The sequence below is a fragment of the Sapajus apella genome, unplaced genomic scaffold (assembly GCF_009761245.1).
Source record: "Sapajus apella isolate SASKATOON/1434 unplaced genomic scaffold, GSC_monkey_1.0 scaffold2, whole genome shotgun sequence".
In the NCBI taxonomy this organism is placed as follows: Eukaryota; Metazoa; Chordata; class Mammalia; order Primates; family Cebidae; genus Sapajus; species Sapajus apella.
The window spans coordinates 69,142,120-69,163,669 of NW_022436942.1; the positions used below are offsets into that span (position 1 = coordinate 69,142,120).

The 21,550-nt window shown below is 52.4% G+C and overlaps 1 protein-coding gene across 4 annotated transcripts in view; it reads left to right on the forward strand.

Annotated features, from left to right (window-relative positions):
• The first annotated feature begins 23 nt into the window (after positions 1-23).
• Positions 24-21,550, forward strand: part of CUX2 (cut like homeobox 2) — a 320,706-nt gene continuing 299,179 nt past the window's right edge. For 2 of the 4 annotated variants that reach the window (XM_032239525.1, XM_032239520.1), the window contains exon 1: positions 54-240. In XM_032239525.1, the coding sequence (XP_032095416.1) occupies positions 178-240 (63 nt within the window). In that variant the 5' untranslated portion in view covers positions 54-177. Of the gene's footprint in view, positions 241-853; positions 940-21,550 lie in introns of those variants that run through there. The other 2 variants (XM_032239509.1, XM_032239539.1) reach the window with 2 other exon arrangements.

Genomic DNA, 21,550 nt, shown 5'->3' on the forward strand with positions numbered 1-21,550 from the left:
GCGAGGGGCAGCGGGTGGCAGGAGGCCGGGGGGCGCCCGAGGGGCCCCGGGCCGCGGCGCTCAGGGCCCGGGCGGCCGGCGGCGGCCCCGGGGCTGGGGGGAGTCCAGCCCGGATATTGAGTGCAGCCATTGAGAAAAGCCAAACTCTTGTGTGTGCGCGTCTCGATAGCCCCCAAGATGGCCGCCAATGTGGGATCGATGTTTCAATATTGGAAGCGATTTGATCTACGGCGACTCCAGGTTAGTGCGGGCAGCGCCGGCCGCGCGGCCGTGGGGAGCCCCCGGGCGCGCCCTGGGCGCATTGGGGAGGTCCCCGGGCGGACGGGCGGGCGCCCCGGGGCGGCGGGCGGCGGCTGCCGGGGCTCGCCGGGGCTCGGCCGCCCGCTGCCCATCGATAGGTATTAGGAATTGATCTCGCCGCTGCTCTTTGTTCGGTTCAGTCATCGATTAGCCGCCACGACCATGGAGAAGCGCTAGTGAGCCCTCGGTTGGCGGAGCGGCCGAGCGGCCGAGCGGCTGGGTGAGGCGCGGGGAAGGCAGCGGCTGCGGCCCCGGGCAGGGGGCTGCGGGCGGGACCCCCCGGCGGTCCCTCCTGAGCCGCACTTTGCGCGCCTCCCAACTTCGCGGTGCCCGGGGAGGCCGCGGAGCGCGCCGCTTGCCTGTCCGCACCCGGCTGGGGCTCGGGCGAGGGAGGGAGGGAGCTGGCGGGCAGGGAGGAGGAGGAGGAGAGGAGGAGGAGGAGAGAAGGGGAGGGAGCCGGGGTTGGCGAGGAGGCGGCTCCGCGCCCCGCCGCCCGCCGGCACCTCCACCGCCGCCGCCCGCCTGGCTGCGCAGCCCGGACGCGCCGCCACCCGGGGGCCGCCGCCGCCGCCTGAGCCACCGCCGCCGGACTGGCCGCCCGCGCCGGTAGACCTCTTCTCCTCGGGCCGGGGTCTCGGGGTTCGTCTTTGCTTCTTGCCTTTCCCCTCCTTCCACCCCCCTTCCCAAGTCTAGACGCAGTCGGGCGGTGGAGATGGGCCCGGGCGCGCGCAAGTTTGCGCTCCTGCCTCCGGGGCGGTGGAGAGCCGGGAGCGGCGCAGAGCAGGTGACTCCCAGCCCTCGGGCCCATGGGAACTTTTAAATGAGAGATTTCCTCGTTCTGTTCTGCCTCCTGCGTGTCTCTCCGCCGCTCCCCTTTTCTCTTCTCTCCCGTCTCTGCTTTTCTTCTGTTTCTCTCCTCTCTTCTCTGTTCTCTCTATCCTTCCCTAGGGCGACTCTTTTCCGAACCCCATCACTTTCTCCCCACCCTCCCTTTGTGGGAGTCTGTGTGCCTCCCCCAGATTTGGAGGTGTACTCTGCGGATCCCCTAGGATCCGGGGCAGGAAGGCAGAATCTCAGAGAACGTGCCGTGGAGGCGGAGCCCCGGCCTCTGTTCTTTTCTGGGGTGCCCCAGACGCGCCTGGAAAAGGCCCCCCAGCCTTGGAGTCTCACAAAGTCTCGGCGGGTGCGGCGGGGATCAGGGACAGGAAAATGGTGCGCACAACGGGGCGATTAGAGTATCTTGCCTTGACCGTGGCATTCGCGGAAGACGGGAGACCATCAGTCTGTAGATAAAAAGGGACCCACTTTTTAAAAATCCCCCGGCAAATCTCGTTAAGTTTCTTCTGATAAATGGTTCCAGCACCTGCCCCTTCTCCCTGTCCTGGTTGCTTTCCAGTCCCCGTCCTTCCAAACACCCCACTCCTCGCTCTCCCCCTCCCCCAAAACCATTGAGCTGGGGAGAAAATCGGGGCACTGAGGCATGCAGTTAATAACTGCCGAGTGCCTTGCAATTCCGGGTCCGCACTCGAGTTGGGGCTACAGTTTGGTGGCCAACTGAGACGGGCAGGGCTTCGAGCTGTGCCTGCCGGCTTAAATGATGCTAAAGTGGCCTTTCTGGAAGAGTGGGGGTTGTGGAGGCAGAAAGAGAGAGAGAGAGGAGAGAGGAGAGAGAGAGAGAGAAAGAGAGAGAGAGAGAAGAGAGGAGAGAGAGAGAATTGGGCAGCCACATTGGGCTTGGCACGAAGGCCAATGGTAATCGTATTCCCTGCTAATGTTTGTAAATGAGACCCGGGCACGGCTGGGGGACAGCGTCTTTATTTATGATTGATGTTCTGCAACATAAGGAATGACAAGAACGTGGCACACAAGAGAAGAGGAACCAGAAGGGCTGGCGAAAGCCCTTTGCAGGGTCCTATTGTTATTCCGGGCTGGAGAAAATTTCCGCGGCGAGATTTACAGCGCTGGTATTTGCTCCCGGTCGGCCGGAATGTCAGTTAACACAATTTTCATTAGATAACTCGTTTTCAATTCGGGGAGCTCGGGCTGCAGCCCGGGGAGAGGCAGGGGCTGGGTGCTGAGGGGTGGGTGCGGCTCCTGGGGGGCTTGTGTCTGAGCTGGGGAGGTTGGAACCTCACTCTCTTCAATCTTCTGCCCAAGGGGTCGTTTGTGGAACGGTTGAGGTCACCCAAATCTTGATTCCAGCTGGACTCCCATTGATCTGAGAACCCTTTGTTAGGGTTTTAGAAGGTGCTGAGATGGAAAGCAAATTTGAACTGGAAAGGATAAAGGTGGGGGTGGAGGAGAGATTTGTTCAGGTGATGGGGAGATAGGACCCAGACCTCTCCCCTGCAGGGAGAGGTATATGTGAAGGGGGGGTTGTTCGTTAAGACAATGGCTGGTGTGTCTGGCACAGAGGAGAAGGCTCTCGGGGAAGGGGGGTAAACTCATTTACATCGATATTAAGTGGAGGGGGTGTCCCTGTGGGAGTTTTCAAGGCAGCACACTTCTGGAAAGCAGAGAAATAAACGTGGCAGCCGTGGCCGCGTGCAAACATTTAGGCCCTCCATCTGCCGAGTTCCCCACCCCCAGCCTGAAATCTTCAGTCGGTCCCCTGGCCAGCAGGCCCGCAGCCCCCCGCCCCCACCCCAGCCCATATCCTCACTGATGGCATTTTTGTTGGAAGTGGATTAGGAGCCTCAGCACTTTGGCCTGGGAGCCTCTGGTACGTAATGCTAATGACTCCTACGCCACACTTTTATTTCGTTTCCCCTCCCCTGCTTTCCTCTTACAGGGGAGATAGCCAGAAAGGAGAACTTCCGCCAGCTTGTTCTGAGATCCAGGTAGGAGAGACAGGTCCCCGTGCCCGGCCCAGGCAGCCGGAGAGCCCTGGTCCCACGCATCCCGGGGCTGAGCTGCCTGTGATGTGAGGAGGTGCGTGGCTTTCATTCCTGGCTGTTCAGGTTGAATGGTTTCTCGCAGCGTGGTTGTTGAGCATTAAAGTGGCCGAGGCAGCAAAGGCAGCCCCGTGTCCCCAGGCCACACCACTTTGCTGACGCCGCACCGATCCTGGCAAGAAAGGTCACCTTGTACCAGCCCAGCGTCCAGCCCTCCGGAAACGTATATTTTTCAAAAATGGAAGGGTTCCAGTTATTATTCCTTCCACCGCTGTCTCTGAACACGGCAGGGCTGTTTTCCTAGGATGGAAGTCAGTCAACAACCTTCATGACTTTGGGCCGATGGTAAAGGTGATCTGAGCTGTCCACCCTACTCCAGCACCCCTGAAACCACCTCCCCCCCATCTTTGCCGCTTTTCTGCCTTTGCTGCTAGCGGCTCAGGAAACGAGAGGAAATAAAATTCCATCCAAAGATAATGCTAGGCATATTTCATTTGGTTATAAGATTGCTTTATGGTGAACATTACTAATGCAGTATTTTTTTATGGCTTTTCTGTGTATAATCGTCGTAACCGGATTCATACCTTTATGATTTTCTTTTTCTGCTTAACTTTCTACTTTTTTTTATGATGCTGTGGGTCCAGTCTCCCATGCTGTCTTCCAGGACTCCAGAGAGGGTTAGTTGAGCTAACAGTGAGCTGGGAGGCACCCAGTCCAAATGCCCTCTGTCCAAATGCCCATCTGTGTTTCTGGGGAGGAAGGGGCTTGGCCGGTAGGATTGTATAGTATAGATTTGGGAGGAAGGGACAAATTCTGCTTCGGGTGTCAGCAGTTGGGAGGAAGATCAACAGGATAAGCAAAGACAGGCTGGACTTTTCCAAGGAGTTGGGAGAAACTTCCGGGAACACTCAATCTCCTGGCGCAGCAGAGCGAGATGGTGCTTGATGGAATATTTTCCCCTGCTCAAAGTTTAGAAAAGAGCAGGGATGTGATTAAAATATTATAACCTTATGATATTCTGAAGTGCATAAATTTTACATATCAGCCACAGAGAGTTTAGACATCCATTAGAGCCTCTGACAGCTTGACTTATCTAAATGTGCTATCATTTAACAATGTGTCAAAATTCCTCTTTCTATAGATGACAGCAGTAAATAAGCTATCAGCCCTGTTGGCGGAATCCTAACTTTGGAAACTTGGTGGTAATAGAATTGCAGTCGATGTGGGGAGCGTGAGCCCGCAGAGCTTGGCTCAGGCCCGTGAGAGGGGTTGGCATTAGGTGAGGACAGGGAACAGGGATCAGAGAGGCCCAGGGGACCAGAGATTCTAGCAGCAGCTCTGAGAATGAGACCCTTGGGCTCTCTTCTAACTCCAGCCGGTGGGCTACCCCATTCCCTCCGCCTCTCCAAGTCCGTAGAGCCCACACCCTGTGGCCCTTTTCTGCAGAAAGAGCTAGAAACAGGTGTTGAGAATTTATTTAAAGAACCCAGCAGTCTTTTCTGGGTATCCCAAAATTGTGGTTTCTCAACTTGACAGAGATTGCTTCTCAAAGATGGGCTCTCTCTCTGAATGCTGGAAGAAAAAACAAGCAGCATCTCATCCCTCACTGGTTTTGCTGTTGAGGGTCTTGAAGTTTCTTTTATTAATACTTGAATTCACTGTAGAAAATGGAGAAACCACCGACAAGCTAAAAGAAGCAAATAAGTGTCTCGGCGGGTTATTTCAGATGAGCACGGTGCTATTTTGACCAGAAGGAACAGCTTTTCTGATGGTGGTGGTGGTTTTTCTTTCTTTTTCTTTTTTCTTATTTTTTTTTAACTCTCCTGTTAAAAAGAGGATTCTATCTTCGAACTTGACATTCTGTCGTGGTAACCTTTCTTCCGGCAGATGGGATTTCAAACGTGAGCACCTTGGCTGCTGCTAAATATATGGTCCTGCATGATGGTAGACAGGGCTGCCCAGAAACTGTGGTTTTCTGTGCTGCTTCTGAAAGGGCTGAATTTCCGGTAGCTTCCTGGTTATCTCATTCAAAGGCCGGGCCTGGCAGAGGTGAAGCATTGGAAGGGGACTCAGGTGGTGACCTGCCTTTGTCCCTGGCCTTGGGATTCAAGGTCCCATCTTCTGTTTGATGTTTTTCCTCTAGGGGTGTTCTTTATTTATGATGGTGTCGTATACTGGAGAGTGTCAGGGATGGTAGAGGTTGGCGGGGGAAAGGACCCCAAGAACTGTGGTCCGTGTGGCCTCTAGCACTCCTGGGTGAACCATCCCAAATCCCAGGTCTCCTGCTTTTTAACCCATGAAGTCAGCTGGCTGTGCCCACCTTGTCTGCCTTGTGAGTTACTGTAAAGGTGACGGATGCTGACACCCTTAAATGTGTTGTCTTCTTTTTTTGTTTTTGAGATGGAGTCTTGCTCTGCTGCCGGGCTGGAGTACAGTGGTGTGAACTCGGTTCACTGAAACTTCTGCCTCTAGGATTCACGTGATTCTCCTGCCTCAGTCTCCCGAGTAGCTGGAACTACAGGTGTGCACCCCCATGCCTGGCTCATTTTTGTATTTTTAGGACAGATGGGGTTTTGCAGTGTGGGCCAGGCTGGTCTTGAACCCCTGACCTCAAATGATCCACCAGGCTCGGCCTCCCAAAATGCTGGGATTACAGGTGTGATGACCTTAGGCCCCTCCCCTTCTTTCCCCATCATGGTCATGGTGGTGGGGCTATTGACCTTTGAAGCACTATTTTTGAGACAAAAAATTATGTCTGGGATGGAGTTACTTGATTTCTAAGCCTCCATGAGCCCTTTGCCAAAATGGCTGGTAGTGTTTTGGAGGATGTAGACATTATATTCCCATCATGGTCCGGGCGAGGTGGCTCATGCCTGTTATCCCGGCACTTTGGGAGGCCAAGGTGAGGGGATTGTCTGAGGCCAGGAGTTTAAGACCAGCCTGGGCAACATAGTGATACCTCTTCTCTACAAAAAAAAAAAAATTAGCTGGACACGGTAGCACCTGTCTGTAGTCCCAGTTACTCAGGAGGCTGAGGTGGGAGGATCGCTTGAGCTCAGGAGGTTGAGGCTGCCCTGAGCTGTGATCATACCAGTGCGCTCCAGCCTAAGCGACTGAACAAGACCATGTTTAAAAAAGAAAAAGAAGAATATACTCCTATGGCGTCTAGATTAAAATTCAGATTCCTTTCCCTGACAGATCCCCAGGATCTGCCCCGTTATCTCTCTGGCTCTCTCCAACCACTGTCCCGCAGCGGCCTGCTCTTTGTCCCACAGACATGTCAAATGCATTCCCACTGCCTGCAGCCCTTGTCCTCCAATCTCCCTGTGGCTGGCCCCTTCATCTCATTCTTTCTGAGCCCAAATGTCCTGACCGCTCAGCCTAAGAAGGCTCAAGAAGCCTTTGCCACTCTTTGCCCATTGTGATATGCACCTGTGCTCACATAGCGTTAAGGACACCCCAGAGGGTTTTGCCTGCAGACCCCTCTCAGGGTACGGCCTGTCTCTACACGTGCTAGGTTTACCATCAGATGTGCCCAGCCTTTTTCTGTAGAGTCAGATAAGAATGCACTGTGGGCTTCATGGGCCATAAACCTCCACTCTGCCGTTAGCATGACACAGCTCTAGACAATAAGAATGAATGGACGTGGCTGTGTTCCAATAAAACTTTATTTATACAAACAGGCAGGGGGCTGGATTTGGCCTGAGAGCTGTAGTTTGCCTGCCCTGGGTCTACTGATCCATGTCATATATAGGCTGAGGCATGGCTGAAGTTTTAACTTTTCAGTTAAGAGTATTAAAGTGGATCAAACTCAGTTCCCAAAACTGGTTCTTGACCCTTTCCCTCTAGAGAGAAGCACAAAGAGTCAGGGCAGTGAGGGGCCCCTGCCTGGCTTCAAATCCTGGCTCCATCACCTACCAGCTGTGTGACCTTGGATGAGTCACTTAGCCTCTCTAAGCCTTACTTTCTTTGTCTTTAAATGGGACTAATAATAGTCTCCACCTTCTAGGTTGTTCAGGAAGATTAAACCACTTTGAACATGAAAGTGTTTGGCACAGTGTGGGGCACACAGTGGCTGCCCTGTGGGTGTGAGCGACTTCTTGTCACTGGTATTTTTAGCGTATGAGAGAAAACCAAATAAACAGCAGCGGCTGGAACTTGCTGGCCTTGCAGGCTGTTTGAGAGATTTCTGGGTAAGTTTTCTCTTCTCTCTCGCTCCATTGGGGGTTTACTATATTAGAATCGTACTAATATTCTAGGTAGTATCTTATATTTTGGGAGCTCTGACCACAGAAATTGCAGCCTGGGAGCTATGTCTGGCCCACGGATGTGCCTGTCTAGATTAGTGCGATATTTAAAAACACTTTCGCGTAAGTTGTCAGCATTTAAAACACAGGAGATTTAACTGAGAAATCTAGGTGACCAGTGTCCCCTGAAAATCAGGAGCTCTGGCCACACTGGGCAGGTCCCACGGAGAAGGGGAGTGGAGACCTGGGAGGGACATTCCAGGCAGAGGGAACAGGCAGTGCCAGGGCCCTATGTCAGGGGTCCTCAGCGGGTCGCCAGCTGTCGGGGTCCTGAGGAGGGTCTTCTCTGTAGCTCAAGGCCGCAGACTGAATCTCCCCAGTGCCGAGTTCTGGAAGAGCCTGCATTTGCACAACCAGCGAAAGGCCCCTGACTGAAAAGATTCCTGGCCAGGAGGGTTCGGAGCCTGCGGTCTCTGCCTCTGCCCAGGAGCGCACACCCCCGAAAGCCGGCCTGTGGCTGTCCCCTGACACCCCTCCTAAGCACACCCCAGCCTCTGACATTTTTCAGTTCAGCCCAGTGAAACAGCAGTTCCAGGTAAGCATTTGCCATTAAAAAGAAAGAAAGAAATCAATCCTTTGGCCTCTTTGGCCTGAGCTGGTCGTCTGCCCAGACGCCGGGGCGCAGCGGTGCTTAAGACTCTGTGTGCCGCCGTCGCTCAAGCTGGACGGGGTAAATGGCTCCCCAGGAACCGCTGTGGTCGATTGGCTTGCCCAGCCGCCGGTGTGGACGTGGGTGCTGTGGATCTGGAGACCACAGGGGTCACCGGGCCACCAGTCCAGGGCAGATTTCCCTAAGTGGGGCCATCACTCCCAGGCCTTGCTGCTGCAGACGGCTGTGAGTGTCTGCCATCCGCTGTGATATCTGTGGGTGCGAGTGTCCCGGGGCTGTGGTGTGAGCGGCAGAATCAGGCCCTCCACCCTCTGGCGCAGACTCGTACCTGGGACACACGGGACCCCTCTGCTAACTCCATGGCAGTCTAGGAGCTTCAGCAAACAACAACCTTCTTCCATCGTCCCTCTCCTTCAAACTGGCTCCCTCCGGCAGGTGCAGGCGTTGACCCTTACAAATCTCTTTGCCATATAACCCTGCCTGCAAGTCTGTTTCTTGTCCCACAGGAAGAAGAAATGGGACTGGGACATCTGCATAAGGCTCTCAGGGTGTAGGAGACGCCTTTGAGGCCGCTGTCATGTCTTGGGGGAGGCCGGGGAGCTGCCACTCCCCACGCTGCCTCTTTCCTGGTTTCCTGTCCTTACTTGCCCTCAGGCCTTAGGATCCCCCATCCTATCCCCCTCCCCTCCCCGACACTCTCCCCCTCTTTATTCAAGCCACCGTGGCCTCCTCGCTGCTGTGCCTCAGACAAGCCAAGTATGTCCCAGCCTCAGGGTCTTGGCACTTACTGTTCCCTCTCTCTGAGACAATTACCGGACACCTCCCTTCAGTTAGTTCAGTCCTCTGCTTGAATACCACCTCCTCAGAGAAGTCCTCCATGACCTCTCCTTCCACATCGGCTCCCTCTCCTCACTGTGCCTCACCTGATATAATATTTATCTGTATATTGATTTGTTCCTTTGTTTACTATCTGCCTCCCTCTCTGGGGAGGGCAGGGACATAGTAAGTGCTCAATAAATATTTGAATGATGGGGTAGCTGAATCCACAGGAGGGATGAGGTGGGGGCAGCTGCCTCTCGACTTCACCTTGGGAGTCAGTCCTGGGGGACCCCTGGCTGCTTCACTCCTCACTGGCTCTTGAAAGTTGCTAGGAATTGGGCACTGGCCTCAGGCCTGTGGCGAATGAGGGTTTATCTTTAGCTCCATCAATCTCGCCTTAGGGTAACCCCAATTTCAGCCTAGAAGGCAGCTCCTATCTAATTAATAAATCTATTTATTAATTGCTGGCAGGCTGCAGGCCATAAGCGATGATTTGGTGGCCTCAGCCATAGAGAGCTGAAAGCATCCGTCCGGCCTGTGAGATGGCTGTTGTCCAGGACACAAGAGCGGCAGTAACAGCCTCAGACCCAGGTCACATTATTCTCCTGACACTGATTTCCAGGCCCACTGGATCAGCCCAGCAGGTGTGAGAAAGCGGCCTGGGTCTCTGGACAGTGATCCCAGGTTTGAGGGGCTTTCCTTCCCACCATGCCCCTGATTTATAATCAGGCGGGACTCCAGGATTTTAATGCCATCTTTCCTTCTGGGGCCTTTTTCTTCTGTGGCTGAGCCCCAGTGTTTCTGTCTAGAATGGAGAATCTCTGGTTTGTCCAGACAGGTCATTCATTCATTTGATGAACATTATTCAGCCCTAGCTATATGTCCTATGCTGCCTGAGGTGCTGGGAGTATAGCACAGAACAAAACAGACCAAGTCCTGCCCTCATAAAGCTTCTACTTCATACGGATTCGGAGGTGAACGTACTTTTCTTCAAGGATTATAGAAGTAAAAAATGACAGCTCCATATAGACACTTGGCCTAGGGCTGGGCACGTTGTGAGCCTTTCCTAATGGTGATTAGTATTAATTGCTATTTGTTATCTTTATTAGCAATTGTTATTATTATCTTCCTTAAAAGGGGAGGGCATATCTTGTTGAATTTCAGTTGCCTTGGAGCTGCGCCTGCAATGATGGGATCTGGGCTTGGAGCAGTCAGACTGTGCTTCAGACCCTGGTCTTGCCACATCCTCACTGGGAGGCTTTTGGCAACTCCCCACTTTTCTAAGCGTCAGCTTCCTCATCTGTAAAATGGGACTGAAATACAGCCCCTACCTCATAGAGACATTGAGAGGATATGATTTGATGGAGAGCCCATAACACATACTTGGGACACCATCATTCCCCGGTAAACGAGGGTGACTAGTATTACCTTTATTATGACTGCCATCATTGTTGTTTGTCATTCGCTTCCGGGGCCTCACTGGTCAACTCAGGGGTGCCCAAATCTGGGTGGAGCTGAGAGATTCATTTGCAGTATTAGCTGCTCAGGTAATACTCACCTGAACTCCAGCCAGGCGCAGGGACCCCCACCACACCCTGTAAGGACAGGAATCTAACCTGGGCCTTCCTCCCAGCCCGGCCCATGCGGAGCCAGCAGCCAGCAGCCAGGTGCACCGGCTCTGCACAGAAGCATGGGGCAGGAGGTCAGGCCTCCCTGCATGCTGCTTGGCAGGGCTTAGCAAGGCCAGACGTGGCCTTGTGTGTCAGAAGACAGCTCGCAGAGGCCTGTGCAGGCCTGGGATTTCTTTAACAAATGGCGCTTGCACCCTTCCTGCAATGCCAGACAGTGCTCACAGCCCTTTATATTGTCTCACTTAATTTCCACAGCAACTTTATGAAGGGAAAACTGTAAGCATTCCCACAGGTGAGCAGAGTGAGGCACAGAAGGCTCAGTCCCTGGCCACATTGCAGGGAAGCAGCCCAACCTGGACTTGAACCCAAGACCCAGGGCTGTTGACTACCCCATGTCCGTGCTCTGGCCCCAATAGTGGCCAGAGCTGCCCCTCCCAAGACTGATGGCTGTCCCGCCGCTGCCGAGCCGCCCCCATCTGCAGTCACTATGTCAGTATTTTCCCTTTATTTTTATTTATTTATTTATTTTTGAAATAGAGTCTTACTCTGTCACCCAGGCTGGAGTGCAATGGTGTAATCCCGGCTCACTGCAATCTCTGCCTCCCGGGTTCAAGCGGTTCTCCTGCCTCAACCTCCCAAGTAGCTGGGATTACAAGTGTGCGCCTCCATGCCTGGCTAATTTTTGTATTTTTGGTAGAAACGGGGTTTCACCATGTTGGCCAGGCTGATCTCGAACTCCTGACCTCATGTGATCGGCCCACCTCGGCCTCCCAAAGTGCTGGAATTACAGGCGTGAGCTGCTGCACGCAGCCCCTTTCTGTTCTTTTAAAAAACCTCTGAAGACACCCTGCCGCCGTCAACTCATGGAAATGGATTTAGGCCCCAAAGCCTGAGAAGCATGAGTCGGGGGTAGATGAGAGAAAGCTCCCCGCTCCCAGCCTGTCTCCCAGCCTGGAGAATGAGCGCCACCCGGCCATCCATCCCCGGCCCCCACTGGGTCCCGGAGCTGCGTGGCGCGCCCTGTCGTCGGGCCTGCGTTCCGCAAGATGGAATTCTCGGGCAGGGCTGATAATAAGCAGGTATTGATTGCTGCCGTGGTCATTATCAAGATTTATTTAGTCAATATGGCCTCCCCGGTCAATAAATCGTGTCGTTGATAAAGAAGGAAGGAGATAGACTTGTAGCCTTTATTAAAAAAGTTTTTTAGATTTTTTTTTTTAACAGCCAAGTCCAGCTCTCCTTTCTGTGGCTACACCAGCCCCACTCTAGAGTTCATGTGTGACTTTATAAGCTCTTTCTTTCCATGGCAGACCTTACACTCATTGCTCTGGCTCCAGGAAGCAAGGACTTGGGGCTGGGGTAGGGCTGGAGAATGGTCTCTGGCCTTCCTCCTTTCATTGAATCCTCCCAGCATTCCTTGGGGCAGGCGGCTTTGGTGTCACCCTGTTTTGCAGATGAGGCTACTCAGGCCCAGAGAGGTTCATTCACTAGCTCAAGGTCACACAGGACTCGAACGCAGACAGTCGGGCCCGAATCTTTGCTCTGAATCTGACATTCATTCATCAAATAGCAGGTATTTTTTGAGCACGCGCTGTAGGCCATGCACACTGCCAGACGCTGGGTGTGGAAGGGCAAGCTAAACAAATACATGTGTAATGACAGAAAGGACTGAGGAAAGCGCGCCGAGATCCACATAGAGGGGTGCCTGTTTATAGGGCCATGATGGAGGCCCACACTGGGAAGGTGACATTTAGGCTGAGACCTGAGCCATGAAGAGGAGCTGTGCAGGCGCAGTTCAGGAAGGGGAGTGCGAAGCTCCAGGAGGAGCCTGTGCAAAGGCCCTTCAGCCTGGGATGTCCTGGAACCGAAGGGAGGCCGGTGAGGCTGGGAGAGGAGAGGAGGAGAGAAGTCACAGGGGAGATGGTTCCCGCTCACGGGCCCTTTTAGACGACGGTAGGGGTGGATTTTTTGGATTCTATTCTCATGGAAGTGGGAAGATATTGAGGGTCTAAAACAGGAGAAACGGGATCCAATTTATGTTTGGGTCCCACTGGGTTCAGCCTGATGGGGAACATTGAAGGGAGAGAGGGGACGTTTGGAGAATAGGCAAAGGAGAGCACCCCATCCGTGACAAACTGGATGTTGTCATGTCTGCCCAGACGGGGTCTTTGTGGTGGGAAGCCTTTGGGCACACAAACGTTTCGAGGATTAGCACTCTGCAGCATCGTGGGGGTGGAGAGGTGGCCATGGGGACACGCCTGGTGCCCCCAGCAAGGTGGCGGCTGTGCTTCCTTGGCAAGGGTGTGGCTGGTTTTCTGTGGGAGTGGCCAGCTGGTACGGGTTTGTAGGCCTTTAGCAGCAGGTATGCAGTGGGCAAGCGACACCCTCCCCTCTCCTGGGCATAGAGCTGGTGCAAAGGGGGTCAGGGGGGCTTGGGTCATGTTCTGAGAAGTGCCCTGTGCCCAGTGGTCTCTGTGGGCGTTGTTCCCAGTGTGCTTCCAGATGCCACTTGTTAGGAAAGGCCATAAAAAGATGAGGTGACTGACATGGCGTGGCTGTAGACCCCAGGCCACGTGCAGGTGCGCTGTCCCAGGGGGTCATGTGCTGGCCTTTATCCATGGGGGTGCTGTTAGGTGTAAGAGAGGTTGGGTGTCTACCTGGGAGACTGCAGGGGACGTGGCTGAAGTGTGGAATAAAGAGAACTTTTTTACTCTTCAGTTTTGTCTAATCTGTGAGCACCTGTGGACTGGAAGTCTAGCAGGGGTTGGGGGATCACCTCTTCATCATCCATTACCCACTCATCCACCGGCCACCCAACGTTGTCTGATCTGCTCATTCATAAATCTGCTCTCTCTTCCACTCTATCCATCCACCTAACGCTTTATCCAACTGTGCTTCCCCATTCTTACTAATTTTAACCATCCATCCATTTGTCCACCCATCCATCCATCCATGAATCCATCCATCCAGTCATCCGTCCATCTACCCACCCATCCATCCATTTATCCATGAATCCATCCATCCATCCATCCATCCACCCATCCATCCATCCATTTATCCATTCATTCATCCAGCCAGCCAGCCAGCCAGCCAGCCAGCCAGCCACCCATCTACCCATCCATCCATCCATCCATCCATCCATCCAACCACCCACCCACCCACCCACCCACCTACCCACCTACCCATCCATCCATCCATCCATCCATGAATTCCTCCACCCATCCACCCACCGCCCATTCATCTGTCCATTCATCCACTTAGCCACTTAGCAACCTTCTCATCTACCCATCCACAAATTTGTGCATCCAAAAGAAATCCCTTCCTGCGTGCATCCATCCAACATCTACTCAGCCAACACTAGCAATGTGAGGATGAAGAGGAAGCAGTCCCTGTTCTTAAGAATGCTTTCAACTGGTGGAGGAGTCAGCTGCAGTGATATAACCCCAAAGCCACGTCATCAGCACGGGAATCAGAGGCTGTACACAGAGCTGTGGGGGCCAAGAGCGGAGACAAAGCCTGGTCCTGCAGGCCTGTGAGGTTGCCGAAAGCTGTGGCGTTGGCTCTAGGCTTAGGACATGTAACTCTCCCTTCCCTCCCTATCTGGATTCAGTTAGACTCTCCTCTAGCCTAGGCAGAGGGTGAGTGGTCTCAAAGGGCAGCCTACCTTCAAGGAGACACTCAGAAACCATGGTCACCAAACCTGTATGGGCCCGGGAAAGACCAGGCTCTGTCCTGTAGCAGATTGGAGCCCAGCAAGGTCTTTGAGAGATACTTTTTCTGGGCAGAGGGGATGGTCTGTGACCAAGGAGGTGGACAAGGCAGGTCGCCAGCTCTGCCGCCAGGACGGACTCCCTGGTTTTACTGTTCAGTGCAGATTAGCAGTCCCTAACCTCTGCGTGGTGCTTGGAGCCTATGAGAAATGCTTCTACCCACCTATGTTGTTGGACCATCTCCCATTCTGCAGAGGAGGAAACTGAGGCACAAGGGTATATGAAAGAAGGCAGGGCAGAGAAACGCTTCACCCACGTCCTCCTTCCCTGCTCAGCCACATGTATAGAGCCTCTGACTCACACTATCTCCATTTCTGCCTCTCCCCCCACCCCGCCGCGTCCCCCACAGAGCCCCCTTGGCCCTCCTGATACTGCATTCTCTTCGTTTTCCTCCTGCCTCTGCCGCCACTTCCCGTTTTCTCTCAGCCCCATCCTCCTCCGGCTGGCCTCTAACTATGTCAGTCCTTTCAAGGTCCATCTCGTCTCACTCTGCCTTGACCCCGCGTGACCTCAGCCGTATCCACAACATCACTCCTCCCAGCCTCCAGCCTCTGCCTGAGTCCCAGACCTCTCTGTACAACAGCCCTCTTGACATTTCTTTCTTCCTTTCTTTTTAAGCCACTTTATTGACTTTTCTTGAACGCCTGTCTCAAAGATGTCTCCAGGTCAAGATGTCCAGAACCTAATTTTCCTCTCCATTGTGGGGTCTTCATCTTAGGGTGGCTCCATCCGGGTCTACAGGACAGAAGCCTGGGAGCTACTATGACTACGTCCGTCTCCCGTGTGCCCCTCGTGTCCAGTTCATCACTGAGTCCGGGGTCTCTGCCTCCTAGATACCTCCTGCATCCCGTCTCCTACCTCCACCTCCACCGTCGTCACTTGAACCCATGCCCCATCGCCTCTCCCCTGGACTTTGCTCTTCTAATTTCTTCCTTTGCTGACTCTGGCTTCTCCACTCTCTTGACCACAGCAGCAAGTGAGGTTATTAAAAACTTAAGAACCATTTCCAGGGGACAATGAAGAGAGGCTGGTCAGTAGGCACAAACGTACAATTAGACAGAAGCAACGCATTCTGATGTTCGATAGCAGAGCACGGTTAACATAACCATAATGTTGCTAACCACAGTTAACAGCAGTGTACTGTGTATTTCAAAATAGCTAGAAGAGAGGACTTGGAATGTTTCCAGTACCTAAGTGATGGGTATCCTAAATACCCTGACTTGATCATTACACATTCTATGCATGTAACCATGTAACAGAATATTACATGTACCCCATAAATATATACAAATATTATGTATCAATTAAAATGCATTTTGTTTTAAAAAGAACCACTTCCAATGGCCCTCCACTGCCTTTGAGAGGAAAGCCTCAGTGTAACTAACCTTCCATGCTCAGCATGGACCGGTCACTGCCCTCTTTCTTGGTTTATAGTGTTGTCCAAGTCTTCTATTTTCTTGTTGATCTCCTGTCTAGGTGTTCTGCGCACTGTTGAAAATGGGGCATTGAAGTCTCCAACTGTTGTTAAATTGTCTATTTCTCCATTCATTTCTGTCAGTTTTTGCTTCCTATATTTTAGTGTTCTGTTATTAGGTGCATGTATGCATTTATAATTGTTATCTCTTCCTGATAGATTGTTCTTTAGCAAATGTTCTTCTTTCCCTAGTCACTTTTTAAATTTTTTTTTGCTTTATTGTCTATTTTGTCTGATATTCGTATAGTTACTCCCAGTTTCTTGCGGCGGCTGCTTGCATTATATATCTTTTTTGCATCCTTTAACTTGCCATCGATTCATGGCTTTGAATCTAAAGCTTGTCTCCTGTAGACAACATATAATTGGATCACGTTTTTTATCCAGTCTGAAAAACTCTGCTCTCTGACTGGATTCTTTAATCCATTCATATTTAATGTTATTATTGCTACAGCAGAATTTATGTCTGCCATGTTGCTTTTTCTTTTCTGTATCTTTTTGTTCCTCAGTTTCCCTTTTACTACTTTCTTTTGCGTTGAGGGAATATTCTCTAATGTAGCATTTACATTTCACTAGTGAGGCTTTTTTTAACTGTATTATTTGAGCATTTTCTTAGTGGTTGCACTAGAGTTTACCATATATATCGCAGCTTATCAGAATCAAGTTCAGATTTATATTAGTGTCATTTCAGCACGCCCTTTGTTTTTTAACGGACACATTATAACTGTACATGTGCCCTGTGTTCTTGATCTTGAGCCACATGCCCTGTGCTCCCAGGTTCCAGCCACACGTGTCTTCCTTATTTCCCCTGCACGGTAGTCCCCACGCATGATCTGCTCCCTCTACCTGTGATGCTCTGCCCATACTTCTTCCCATCAACTCCTCCTTCATCCTTGGAGCTTGCTCGGTATCACTTCCTTGGGTCGCAGCCTGCTCCACCTTGTGTGGCCCCACGAGGCCGTGCACCCCATCCTTACAGCACGTACCATAGCAGGCGTCAGAACAGCTCTGTGGGTTAGTGCTGAACACCTGCCTCCCTCTGTGGACTCTCATCACCGTGAAGGCATCCAGCAGCTCTTCCCCAGAACTGAGCAGCAGAGGGCAGAGCACACAGTAGGCCCTCAAAAAAAAAAAAAAAAAATCAGTCTAACGAACAAACAGGGATGGATGTGAGTGTAATGTGAGCGTATTTGTATACTTATGTGCATATGTCTGCATCTTTGTGGGTACATATCTTTAAGTGTGTTTGTGGATCTTTTCATTTTGTGTGTGTGTGTCCTTGTGTGTGTAACTTAGTGTGTTTCTGCAGGGTGTGTGTCTTTCTGTCTGTTTTTCTCAGTATGTCTCTGAATGTGTGCCTGTGTGTCTCACATGGAGGTGTGTGTGTGAGTGTGTGTCTTTGTTTATGTGTGCGCCTTAGTGTGTCTGCGTTTGTGTGCTCATGCTCCCAGGCAGAAGTCCTTTCAGCATCCCCTTGCCATGCAGTTGTATTCTGTGTAGTTTCGTGTGGCATTTAATGACTTCCCCAAAGCTAAGCATGGCCCTTGGAGAGTTGATCTCACTGTGATGGAGGTGACACAGGCCTGTGGGGCCAGTGGCAGGCACTTCCCCCCGACTTCCCCCAGAATTGCCTGCTGCACCTGCCAAAGCTCCCCCACCCCCACCTTCATCCCTTTGAGGGGAAAACCCCAGCTGGGTAGCTTGGTGCAGGGGCAAAGCAGGGCTCTTGCCAAAGAGACTGGCTCTGCTCTTGCCAGCTGCATGAGGCAGCCAGAGGACTGCTCCATGCCTCAGTTTTCTTATCTGAAAATGGGGGCAGCAAAAATAATCCCCTGGTAGCATTTCCGCATGGAGGAAATGAGTGACTCTACATGCAGGCCCCGCACGTACCTGGCACACACCAGCGGCTCTGGAAATATGATTTTGTCTCTCGTGCTTGCTCCCTGTGGCTCTTACCCCAGCAGTGGGAAAGCAATTTCCCACTAAGTCCCACTAATGACTAAGAAACACTCTTCCTTCAAGGGGACCCTTTCCCATTGTCATCTCTGGGGCCATCTAAGGGCTGTGTGTACCTGCTCTAGTGAAAGCAACATTCTAACCCACTTATGCTCAGAGATGTTCAGAGGTCTCCCATGGACACACAGCATTTCCCCAGCAGAGATAAGATTTAGCCCCAAGAGTGTTCTAGGAATCTGCCAGGTACTTCCATAGTCCCCAGGCTTAGCATCCTGTGTCACTGTCCGTACTCCTCACACTTCCCGGCATTGCATTTTCTGTTCCTTCTGCCTGGAACACCGTTCCCATCGCTCCTCGTAGGCCCCAGCCCTCTTTCCCTGACTCTGCGCAGGGTTGGATGTCTTCTTTTACCTCTCACTTGGACATCCCTGGCCTGGGCTGCTTTCCATGCTTCCAGATGATTCCCCAGTTCCTTGTTGGGCTCCCCTATCAGACGGTGAACTCATTACCATATATCAAAGCTATAATACTTGGTGTGGTGATTGGTAAAAATAGAATGCCTGGTGGCCTGGTTAGAGGTCACCTTTGAAAAAGTCATGGCCGAGTGCAGTGACTCATGCCTGTAATCCCAGCACTTTGGGAGGCCAAGGCGGGTGGATCACTTGAAGTCAGGAGTTCAAGACCAGCCCTGCCAACACGGCAAAACCCCGTCTCTACTAAAAATACAAAAATTAGCCGGGTGTGGTGGCGGACGCCTGTAATCCCAGCTATTCGGAAGGCTGAGGCAGGAGAATCGTTTGAACCTGGGAGGCGGAGGTTGCAATGAGCCAAGTTTGCGCCACTGCGCAAACTCCAGTCTGGGGTGACAGAGGGAGACTCCGTCTCAAAAAAAAAAAAAAAAAAAACCCAGATTCCTATCTTCTCTTCAATGTGAGAGCTGGCATCCCCAGGCCTGCACTTCATACACGGCTGGGTTCTAGGGCTGGGGGTTTCCCGTTTTGTAAAATCCCTGCTGAGCCCAGGCCTCCCTGTGTAGCTTCCTGCATGGCCTTCATATGAACAAGTAGTTATAATAGCAACCTCGCCCTGAGCATTAGTTCTGCAGGCTTTGTGACTGGTGTGGAGGTGACTCTGCCTTCTCTGGCCTCAGTGTAGCCATTCCAGATAATGGGCAGAATTTACATGTCTTTTCAGAGATGAGAAGAGCTCAGAAGAATTTTTTTTTAATTTTAATTTTATTTATTTCTAGTTTAACAAGCACTTGCCAAGGGTGGCTGTGTGTTAGGTATGACTCTAAGTGCCTTCTAAATACCATCATTTAAACGGTTTAATTCCCATAACAATTCTATGGTGTAGACATTTTTTTCTTTGGGATGGAGTCCCACTCTGTCACCCAGGCTGGAGTGCAGTGATTCGATCTTGGCTCACTGCAGCCTCTGCCTCCTGTGTTCAAACGATTCTCTTACCTCAGCCTCCCGAGTAGCTGGGACTACAAGTGTGTACCACCATGCCTCGCTAATTTTTGTATTTTTAGTAGAGACAAGGTTTCACCATGTTGACCAGGTTGGTCTTAAACTCCTGACCTCAGTTGATCAGCCTGCCTTGGCCTCCCAAAGTGCTAGGATTACAGGCAAGAACCATCACACCCAGCCCTAGACATTCTTAATATTCCCATTTCACAGAGGAGGAAGCTGAGCCACAGAAAGGTTAAGTGACTTGCACAAGGTCACACAGCAGAGCCAGGCAGTCCGACTCTGGAGTCTATGTTCGTATTCTCTCCTGCCTCTTGTTATTTCTGTTACTATGCAAAGCAGAGACTGTATCCTTGGGACAGGGCTACTGTCCACGTTCCCTCTTTCCTCCCTGGAAGCCGCTGTATGTGCAGACTGGCCTCGTAAAGGTCTAATGTGGTGATGGGTGGCACTCGGTGGACCATGTTGCCTGGCAGGAGTAGGGGCCTGGGCCTGAATTCCTGGGACAAGCATCAGGGATGTCAGAGTCCCAGGGGCCATGGTCAGAGCTGGTCACCATAGCAGCGGACACTGGGGACCAGGCCAATTTCCTGTCCTTCCCATCCTCGGGTAGCTGGACCCTGGGCCCCTCGGGCCAGCAGCCTGGAAGTCGCTGTGAGGCAGCCCCAGCCCTCGGAGGAGATCCTCTCCAGCCTCCGCAAGCAAGGGGGTTGGTCCCATGGCCCTTGGCCTACTTTGTGAAATTCATCTCTGGAAAAAAATTATTCGCAGAGCAGAGCAGAGCATCTTGGCATCTCGTGGTGGGTGAGGCCTGCTGAGGCCGTCTGCTTCCCTGAAGGGGGTAAGGAGACAAACCGAGGCCCAACTCCTGCTTCCTGCCTGGCTGCCAAGGTGGGGCTCCCTGAGGAAGGTGACCCCCCTTCCCCCAGTTCCCGGAGCTTCCCAACTGCCCCAGCGGCTCCAGAGCACGCGTTTCCTGTCCCCTGCCCAGGATGGCACCCCTAGAAGGTTGGGGCTGGCCCAGCCACCCCACAGGTAAGCAGGCTTGAGCCAGAGGATAGTTTGTTTCTGTGGGATGTATTGATGAGCTGCCCTAATTAGGGACCTTGCTAATGAGAATCAAACTACTTTGCTGGGAGTTGGGCGGATCCCAGCCTAGCTCTGCTGCCATGGTCCCGGGCAGGCCACTTAGCCACGTGGGATCTCAGTGTTGTCTTCCTTAACGTGGGCTTCCTGTGCTTTTTTCCCCCAACGGCTGGATCGTGCAGTTTGCTGTGCCCCTGGAGACCTTGGGGGCTGTTGAGATCCGAGGCTAAGGCAGAGCCAACTGTCGCTTTCTTTGGGAGGAGTTCTTGTCACTGGTGGGCAGATCCATGGATGCATTTCTCATGCTGCCCTCTTGGATGGATCTGTCAGGGAAGGAGGATGCTGGTGATGAGGACTGTTCTTAACATGCGGGACTCCCCGCGTCTCTGTAAACACAGCAGTCATTTGTCGCTGCCTAATAAGCCACCCCAAACTTAGTGGGCAGAAACAACTCTTGCATACCTGATTCTGTGATCTGGAATTAGGACAGGGCCCAGTTAGATCAGCTTGTCCCCACTCCATGATAGCTGGGGCTTCATCTGGGCAGATTCAAAGTTTGGGGGTAACTTGACAACTCCCACATCTGGCAATTGATGCTGACTGTTGCTAGAACCTCAGTTACATGCAGGAACCCCAGTGTATGGCCTCTCCCCAGGGTCTCTCTGTGTGGGTTCCTTTGGGCTTCCCCACAGCATGGTGGCTGGGTTCTGAGAAGCAGCATCCCGAGAGAGCCAGGTGGAAATGGAGGTGTTTTCATGCTCTCGCCTCGCAAGTTGCTAGTGTCACTTCCATCTACTCTGCTGGTTGGGGCAGTAACAAAACCTGGCCTAGGTTCAAAGGGAAGAGACGCAGACACCACCACTGGGTGGAAGGAGTGTCAAGGTCACCTTGCAGGAAGCCTGGGTGGTGAGGGATATTATGGCAGCCATCTTTGGAAAAGACGGTTACAATGAAGTTGATGGTGGTGGTGATTCAGGTGACTCAGGCTGGTTGTGACAGGCTGCAAAGGGAGCAAGTGCAACAGGAAGTGGCTGAGCAGGAGAGTAGATGTGACAGGAGGTTGTATGAGGTGAGTTGGTATGACAGGAAGTAGCCGAGTAGGGAGTGAGAGTGACAGGAGGTTGTGTGGGAGGGAGTGAGTGTGACAGGAGGATGTGAGGGGAGTGAGTGTGACAGGAGGATGTGAGGGGGAGTGAGTGTGACAGGAGGATGTGAGGGGAGTGAGTGTGACAGG